Source organism: Pinus tabuliformis, chromosome 2_1 (assembly GCF_031772625.1).
Source record: "Pinus tabuliformis cultivar Carrire ecotype Pingquan chromosome 2_1, CPIR1, whole genome shotgun sequence".
NCBI classification, from domain to species: domain Eukaryota; kingdom Viridiplantae; phylum Streptophyta; class Pinopsida; order Pinales; family Pinaceae; genus Pinus; species Pinus tabuliformis.
The window spans coordinates 702269682-702279220 of record NC_142299.1 but is presented as its reverse complement, the minus strand read 5'-3'; the positions used below and the strand labels follow the sequence as shown (position 1 = coordinate 702279220).

The 9539-nt window shown below is 39.1% G+C and overlaps 1 protein-coding gene across 1 annotated transcript; it reads left to right on the top strand.

The window, feature by feature from the left end:
• Window positions 1-1702: 1702 nt before the first annotated feature.
• LOC149202525 (uncharacterized) lies at window positions 1703-3959 on the top strand. The gene is made up of 4 exons (XM_089401618.1): window positions 1703-2530; window positions 2618-2694; window positions 3101-3191; window positions 3552-3959. The coding sequence occupies exons 1-4, from the start codon at window positions 1703-1705 to the stop codon at window positions 3957-3959; spliced, it is 1404 nt and encodes a 467-aa protein (XP_089257744.1).
• The last annotated feature ends 5580 nt before the right edge of the window (window positions 3960-9539 follow it).

Below are 9539 nucleotides of genomic sequence, written 5' to 3'. Positions count from 1 at the left end.
ATGTAGTTGTTAGTGTAGAAGCTAATTTGTTAGCTAAAAGGGCTAGAGTTAGAAATGAAAGGAGAGGAACTGCAAAGGATGAAACTTCACCATTTGACATTAAAATAGATAGTTTAGCCAAAAGTATGGAAAGACTAATGGATAGAATAGAGAACATAGAAAGGAAACCCCAATGGGATAACCAACAAGCACCTCCAGTTAGAAACCCAAATTTTAGAAAAAACCAAAACATTGGGAAAAATGGACCGGATCAGAACATTAGGCCTCCTTTTCAAGAAAATTATGCAAAGACATCCCATCCAGAAGATCCAAAACAAGATACACAAATTAACCTAATGGGAATAAATGATGAGGACACTGTTTTTCTAACCCAAGATGAGCAGGAACTGTATATGCTGCAACAATTACAATTACAGTCTGGGAAATCATTTGATTACAAACAGGGATATTATTCTGCCATATTTAAAGTTCATAAATAATATAACTTAAGAATAAAAAAGAACGATGATGTCCTTGACCAAACTAAGAAAACAGTACAAAATCAACCCAAGAAAATAAAAAAAGCCTCTGTTTCAAAAATCCTCCAAATTCTCCCTAGGGAAAACCCAAAACCCTTTATCCCCACAATTGTAGACATAACCTCTGATCAACCTTCTGCTGATCAACCATCCACTTTAATTCCACCTAAGGAACCAGTGGACAAAGCTCAAAACGTCAGATTTGAAAATCCACATATGGAGGTCCCCAATAAAGGAAAAGAAGACAAGCCTACTCAAATCCATGCTGTAAAAATTCAGAACCTTCAAACAGAAAAAGTCTCTTTTCCATTCAATTTGGGAGCAGAGATAGCAAAGCTAAATATTTCAGTTCCTTTAACAGAACTGTTATCACTAAAAATGCCGTTGTCAAAATTTTTGGTCTAGCTTAAAGACCGGGGGTTTTCGCAGCGCCTGAATTCTTTTAGCAGTTTCGCAGCGCCATCTATTTTAGTGATTTCGTAGCAAAAGCACTGACTTTGCACTGGCTGCGCTACGAAATTAGGGATTTTCTCTAAGTTTTCAGTGAAGGCCCAAATTCTAAGCACGCCTATGGTATACTGGCTACAACTGCTGGGGATGAGGTTGAGGTGCTTAAAGGTCTAGTGTTGACTAAAGGATATAACTTTGATATTGTTTACATACAATGCTCTGATTTATGGATTTTACAAAACAGGGAAGACACAACGAACAACAAGGGCTATGTAAATTTGCCATTCTTATAGAAAGTTTCATGGTATCAGTTGGAGTTGATGGGCTCCTGAAATCTGCCCTGTTCAATTCAGATAGCAAGGAAATGTGCGCTTCCAACAATTTTTCTTGTAATTTTCAACCCGAACCTTCTTACTGTCATTTTTAGAACTGGCAGGTTGAGTATCGTTTTTGGAATGGCATTGACTCCTAACCAATACAAACCCGAAAGAGTTTTAGCAGATATAAAGGTACTAGTCAATATTTCATCATCTTGTAAACTTTGGTTCCCCAAAATTCCCATGAGTGAAGGGTATTTTGAACCTCTATGATACCCCATTTGGCACAGCAGCTCGTGCTGACATTGTGTCTGATTATTTAAAGAGCAACTGGTCACCATATAAAAATCAGGCAATCGGGGATATTTGGCTGTCACAGGACTTGGGTAAATGTTCCCTCTTGCAAGATTTTGCCCTATGGGGACAGCTCATGATACTGGAAGAACCATTTTAATGAATGGTGCTGTACCTACCAAATTGCCATGCTCAGTTGAAAATGTAATATGGCCACAAAAAGAACGCATGGATTCATCTAAAAGTGATCTGATAGTTGAGAAAGACGCCATTGATGCTGATTTTGGCAATATTTTGAAAACCCTGCCACTGACTAAAGCCTTTCCAATAGTGAAGGCATTCACAAAGAAAGAAGCCATTAGAGCCCGTGTCAGGTCCTCAGCTCAGCAGGAATGTATATCAAAAAGTATTCTATGTAATGATCGTGATTATGAATCTGCTCTTTTGCCAGGCCTTCCTGATGATATTACCAAGTATTGTCTTGCACTAATACCTCGCTCAGATTTTCAATCACTGAGATTTGTTTCGAAAGCATGGAGGAGTTTCATTCTGAGCAATGAATTTTATATGGCAAGAAAACTAGCTGGCACCCTTGAAGAATGGCTTTATGTGCTGACTGCAGATTCATGTAGTGGCAAAATGCAGTGGCAAGTTCTTGATTCTGCCCGTGGTAAATGGAAATTTCTTCCATCCATGCCTGGTCCTTTGAAGAGAGCTTTTGGGTTTGCTGTGATAGATGAAAAACTAATGGTCATTGGTGGGTTGGTTGATAATGGCTACTCAGCAGAGGCTTCAGCAGATACATACAGTTATGATCCAATATTAAATACGTGGAGTTTGCTTGCAAAGATGAATGTGGCACGTTTTGAATTTGCTTGTTCAGTGGTTGATGACCTTGTTTATGCAATTGGAGGTCATGGACCAGATGGGGAGGGTACAGCTGCAAGAGAAGTTTGTATACAAATACACAAAACCAAGATCCTCGAGAAGGAAGTAAGGACATGTTTTAAGATTAATTTCCTATATTTTCTGGGTCAGGTAGCGTATGTAAGGGTTGTGAATTCAGAGATAAAACAACAAAATTGGAGTGTCTCTGCCTATCAACGCTCTTTACTGTAGCGCCCTCTTGCGCATACAGAAATCACAATATCCCATACAAATGATATAAAGGCGTCGGTGTCATCTATTAATGTTGACATGGTTACATTGTTGGCTTTTCAAGCTGTGTGGAGAACATGGCGCCAAATAAACTCAACTGAGCTGTAACAATGCTCCACGTTTGGACGCTGTCACTATGACATATGTCTCAACTATGGAGGCCAAATACTGGAGATATCAGGAAAAGTCATTTGTAATGCGACATTTCTTGTTGCATACTCACCGTCAGGCTTTTCTCCGCTTATGACAAATCGTGTTATTTGTAACAGCGGATTTTTAGAGAGATTTAGATGACTGTAGCATCTGTCTGGTAAAAGGAGGGGTTAATGATAGGAATGGTTTCATTTAATCTTGTGGATTCAGGGCAAATGGCTGGCTTGATTCATGTAAGCTCAATAAAGTCCGTTGGACAGGTGGCACAACACAGTATTCAGTAACGCCATTTGTCGAGAAGGTGTATGAACACATTAAAGAGACTTTAAAGCGAATATGCAACCATTGTTTATCGTTTATCGCTGGCCCGAGCATAAAACTGCAATACCTGAAGATAAGGAAGGATGGCGCAATTCATACCAAAGATACTGTCAACTCAGGGTTTTCGTGACCAAATGTCGATGACAGAGAGCAAAAGTTGATGCAGCAGTTACAAGGAGCAGGTTGCGACAGAGTCATTTATCCCTAAGCATAATTATGTGGTTGATGCCAATGGGTCAGGAAAGACAAATTTTTTCCATGCAATACGGGAGGAAGTGCGTTTGTGAAGGACTATTGTTTCGAAAAAGGTCGAGATACTACATGGACATAATGAAAGCAGAAAGGATTTCGCATTTCTGGTAACCAGTGTAGAGATAAGTTCAACGACCTGTACAAGAAGTTTAAGAGACTGAATGATACCCTCGGAGTAGAGGACGCATCAAAGGTTGTCGAGAATCCTGCTCTCTTGGATTCTGTGGATTGTATTTCTAAGGAGACCAAGGAAGAAATAAGGAAAATTCTGTGTTCCAAGCAGCTTTTCTATGAAGAGATGTGCTCTTATGACACTGCAAACAAGCTGTATGAAGCATTGTTCGAAAATGGTGAAGATGCTGCAGAAGATATGCAAAGCCAGCAGATGAGAGTTCAGGAACTGTTGTTGAACAAGTGGAAAGTTGAAATTGAGGCCCAAGCATTAGAGCTTGAAAAGAAGCGGCCTTACTGTAACAAAGGTTTGATTATCATTTGATGTGAAAAAACATGAAGTCAAGGTTCCAGATTCAATTAACTCAACCTCTTCTTATATCTCCTTTGAGATTAGACTCATCAGACTCTGTTGACATCACATATCAACATGATGACTCTGTCAAATTAAAAATACCAAGAGCAGGGGAATTTCAGTTTTGTAAGTTGCATTGTAGATGGTAGGAATTCAAAGGATTTTGTTGATACTCACAGCATTGTTATGCAGATGTATTATTATCAAGAGGCTATTACCATCATATTGGATATATAATTGCAGAGATAATGCATCTTATAGACCTTTAAAAGAACATTCAGGAAGGGGAATCCAAAGCCCAAGGAGATTGAACAAATATCATTCCGGTTGCTAAATAAGCCATTTACAAATGCTTATCACTACATTCTGGAAATAAAGACTGGTTACAATTATGTGCAACAGAGGAAGCCGTTGAAGATATGTTCCAAAGGCCTGGAACTAGTTATGGCTATTAAAGAAAAACAATCATAAACCTTCTCAAGCAAAAAGATCTAAGCATTCAAACAGGGAATTGCTAAAGACTGATGCTGTTAAGTTTAGCATCTTAGAGATTATTGCTGAAAGTGAAGAGGAGTGAAAATGAAGTCTGTGAACTTTCTATATGATTAAGGGTTCTAGATGAGGTTTTAAAGATGGATCCAGCTGTTCTGATATTCCTCACCTCAAAGGATGTCGTAACCAATAGAAAGAAAGCAGAGAAAATATCTTGAAGACAATGGAGATAGGTTTATCTAATCAGGGGATTATTAGAAGACTGTGTTTATGATTACACAGCAGTTTCGTAGCGCGCTACGAAACTGCTGTAGCTGATGATTTTAAAGCGCAGAACTGTTAGTGTGATACTGTGAGCGGGAGTTGAGGAAGAGAAACACCTGTCTGTCAATGCCACCTACAGCACAATCAGAAACATGTCAGCATTCCATACCTGAGGTTATTAAAAGACTTGGGAACATGTTGCTACACTTTAGGAAAATGTTGGGAGACAGAAGCCGTGAAAACAGAGCACCTTCTTTAGTTAATTAATGAAGCCATCTACGTGACTGGAATCCAAGGCCAACTTATTTAATGTACTTTCCTTCAGTCATCTCAACTCAAGCAGCAAAAGGACATGTGTCAAGAGCCAGAAAAGCATCAAGCATACGAGGAGAAAGGAATTAATGTTTTAGTTTGATTAGGATTGTGTGCAATTACATTTCAGCACTTTGTAATAAATGCATTAATTAAATAGCATGTAGGAATAGTTAATAGCCACCTTCGAGGCTCTCCTCATGCTGGAGGAGGAAGCTCGAGGTGTTTTAGTTTGCTTGCCTATATATGGGCCAAGGTTAGATGTAGAAAGGGTTGGATACTTTATAGAAAAACAGTGTTGTTTTGGGCCATTGTAAGACCTTTTTTGACAGTAATAGTAAAACAGAGTTATTCTCTTCTCAAGATTCTCGAAGGATTGTCATGATCAAATGTAGTGATGATGTGTGGTACTTTATGTTATTTTATGGTTTTGTTGTATGCAATCACTCAGAATTCATAAATATATGCTCTGACTTCCTGTGTATACAGCAAGCTATGTTTTGGTGAAATATGTTTGACATGTAATGCTAAGAGCCTTGATTTCTATGAGGTCACTGTGTTTTCCTTGTTTACTTGATATTATAGACTCCATAGCCCAATGAGAGCTAGTTTGATGTGTTTCCAACCAGTTATGCTTTCATAAGTAAATAAAGAGTTAGCCATCTAGTGTTTGAAGGATTTTGTCAAGAGTTGTGAGAGAGCCCTCTCTGATTAGGAAGGCTAATTCCTAATCTAAAGTATGGTCTGAAACAGTTACATGAGACCTTGCTTGGTTGCAGTCCCTAGTACTGGTTTTGTGATAACATTTTGGTGCGTCTGCCGGGAGCTTAAGATTGAATTTCTGAAGGTAGCAGGAGTTCAAATGATTTTCAAGGCTGCAAAACTACCTTGGCGACTCCATTGTTGAAGAATTCAAAGTTATATATTCATGGTGATTCCACTGGAGTTATGAAAGACCCAGAAGCTGCCCTTCTTTGTTCAAGGTATGCATGCATTGATTTCTCAGGAAGTCATGGTTTTCCAAATCATTTTCCCAAGGATGCATACTTTCTAAGGAGTGGTCCAAAATTCAACGGTGAAGATTTGAGTTTAACCTTGGATCATATTTCAGATTTCTGTCATTTTGCTGAGCTTCTTAGAGTTAAACATGAGGATGTTTGCATAAGGTTATTTTATGATTCACTCCAAGGGAAATGCAAACAGTGGGTTGAATGCTTGCCTGCCAAGTCCATTAAGTCATTGCCAGACTTTTGGCTTTTGTTCTTGGAGGAATGGATAGATAGGCCAGAGGTGGAAGTAAAATCTCCTTCAGTTGAAGGTTTTAAACAGTGGAATGATGATCATAATAAAGAAGAAACAAATGAATCTTTTTCTTTGTCCCTGTCCTCATATCTGAAATCCTTTGACTGCAAGTCAGAGGATAAGATGAAATTTTTTGATGAATTTGCCAAAGATATTGAGAAAGAAATTGAAGGATTAGAAGGACAAATTCAGGCATATAATTTTCATGATCATGATCATTATTCCCAGAAATTTTTTATGACTGAACGCAAGGAGACTATGCTGGTTCCCCTCTCTTTTACGATTGAGGAACTGAACGCTGTGGTTGAAGATCAGTTTGCACAGCTGGAAAGTGTCGTGGAAGGACAAGCTGATCATGTGTTCTGGGATCCTGTAGCTGATTATATGGAAGAGTTTTACTCTCCAGTGTTTCAGTTTTCATATGAAGATCAGAGACTATTTCAGTGGCAGTGGTCTTTACACTATCACATAGGATCTGAAATCCGATACAGTCAGAGAAGTTTTCAGTGGCAGCGGTCATTACACTGTCATTTTGGTTCTGAACTCCGGGACAGGCAAAGAAATCAAATGTCAGATAAAGTAAATGATTGGCTGCATTGGAAGTTTCATATTGATTGAGCTGAAGAAGTTGAAATGGTTAGGGTAGGTAGGTAGGTAATTGCAAATAAGCTCAAGGTTAACTGAGCATTTCTTTTCAGTAGATGTAATTTTCTTTCTCCTGCAGTCATGCTTGTCAAGCAAATTTAGATAAGGCACTGGAGCTGCATGTTCTTAGCGCACCACAAGGGCACACTATCCCAAGTGGAGCCACTGTTATCACTAAAAATGCCGTTGTCAAAATTTTTGGTCTAGCTTAAAGACCGGGGGTTTTCGCAGCGCCTGAATTCTTTTAGCAGTTTCGCAGCGCCATCTATTTTAGTGATTTCGTAGCAAAAGCACTGACTTTGCACTGGCTGCGCTACGAAATTAGGGATTTTCTCTAAGTTTTCAGTGAAGGCCCAAATTCTAAGCACGCCTATGGTATACTGGCTACAACTGCTGGGGATGAGGTTGAGGTGCTTAAAGGTCTAGTGTTGACTAAAGGATATAACTTTGATATTGTTTACATACAATGCTCTGATTTATGGATTTTACAAAACAGGGAAGACACAACGAACAACAAGGGCTATGTAAATTTGCCATTCTTATAGAAAGTTTCATGGTATCAGTTGGAGTTGATGGGCTCCTGAAATCTGCCCTGTTCAATTCAGATAGCAAGGAAATGTGCGCTTCCAACAATTTTTCTTGTAATTTTCAACCCGAACCTTCTTACTGTCATTTTTAGAACTGGCAGGTTGAGTATCGTTTTTGGAATGGCATTGACTCCTAACCAATACAAACCCGAAAGAGTTTTAGCAGATATAAAGGTACTAGTCAATATTTCATCATCTTGTAAACTTTGGTTCCCCAAAATTCCCATGAGTGAAGGGTATTTTGAACCTCTATGATACCCCATTTGGCACAGCAGCTCGTGCTGACATTGTGTCTGATTATTTAAAGAGCAACTGGTCACCATATAAAAATCAGGCAATCGGGGATATTTGGCTGTCACAGGACTTGGGTAAATGTTCCCTCTTGCAAGATTTTGCCCTATGGGGACAGCTCATGATACTGGAAGAACCATTTTAATGAATGGTGCTGTACCTACCAAATTGCCATGCTCAGTTGAAAATGTAATATGGCCACAAAAAGAACGCATGGATTCATCTAAAAGTGATCTGATAGTTGAGAAAGACGCCATTGATGCTGATTTTGGCAATATTTTGAAAACCCTGCCACTGACTAAAGCCTTTCCAATAGTGAAGGCATTCACAAAGAAAGAATCCATTAGAGCCCGTGTCAGGTCCTCAGCTCAGCAGGAATGTATATCAAAAAGTATTCTATGTAATGATCGTGATTATGAATCTGCTCTTTTGCCAGGCCTTCCTGATGATATTACCAAGTATTGTCTTGCACTAATACCTCGCTCAGATTTTCAATCACTGAGATTTGTTTCGAAAGCATGGAGGAGTTTCATTCTGAGAAATGAATTTTATATAGCAAGAAAACTAGCTGGCACCCTTGAAGAATGGCTTTATGTGCTGACTGCAGATTCATGTAGTGGCAAAATGCAGTGGCAAGTTCTTGATTCTGCCCGTGGTAAATGGAAATTTCTTCCATCCATGCCTGGTCCTTTGAAGAGAGCTTTTGGGTTTGCTGTGATAGATGAAAAACTAATGGTCATTGGTGGGTTGGTTGATAATGGCTACTCAGCAGAGGCTTCAGCAGATACATACAGTTATGATCCAATATTAAATACGTGGAGTTTGCTTGCAAAGATGAATGTGGCACGTTTTGAATTTGCTTGTTCAGTGGTTGATGACCTTGTTTATGCAATTGGAGGTCATGGACCAGATGGGGAGGGTACAGCTGCAAGAGAAGTTTGTATACAAATACACAAAACCAAGATCCTCGAGAAGGAAGTAAGGACATGTTTTAAGATTAATTTCCTATATTTTCTGGGTCAGGTAGCGTATGTAAGGGTTGTGAATTCAGAGATAAAACAACAAAATTGGAGTGTCTCTGCCTATCAACGCTCTTTACTGTAGCGCCCTCTTGCGCATACAGAAATCACAATATCCCATACAAATGATATAAAGGCGTCGGTGTCATCTATTAATGTTGACATGGTTACATTGTTGGCTTTTCAAGCTGTGTGGAGAACATGGCGCCAAATAAACTCAACTGAGCTGTAACAATGCTCCACCTTTGGACGCTGTCACTATGACATATGTCTCAACTATGGAGGCCAAATACTGGAGATATCAGGAAAAGTCATTTGTAATGCGGCATTTCTTGTTGCATACTCACCGTCAGGCTTTTCTCCGCTTATGACAAATCGTGTTATTTGTAACAGCGGATTTTTAGAGAGATTTAGATGACTGTAGCATCTGTCCGGTAAAAGGAGGGGTTAATGATAGGAATGGTTTCATTTAATCTTGTGGATTCAGGGCAAACGGCTGGCTTGATTCATGTAAGCTCAATAAAGTCCGTTGGACAGGTGGCACAACACAGTATTCAGTAACGCCATTTGTCGAGAAGGTGTATGAACACATTAAAGAGACTTTAAAGCGAATATGCAACCATTGTTTATCGTTTATC

Excerpts from the sequence above, each read along its gene's own strand:
- LOC149202525 (XM_089401618.1), top strand. The coding sequence starts at position 1,703 with ATGGGGACAGCTCATGATACTGGAAGAACCATTTTAATGAATGGTGCT. Across the intron at positions 2,531-2,617 it reads AGGGTACAGCTGCAAGAGAA|GTAGCGTATGTAAGGGTTGT; the intron begins GTTTGTATACAA and ends TTTCTGGGTCAG. Across the intron at positions 2,695-3,100 it reads GCCTATCAACGCTCTTTACT|GGCAAATGGCTGGCTTGATT; the intron begins GTAGCGCCCTCT and ends TTGTGGATTCAG.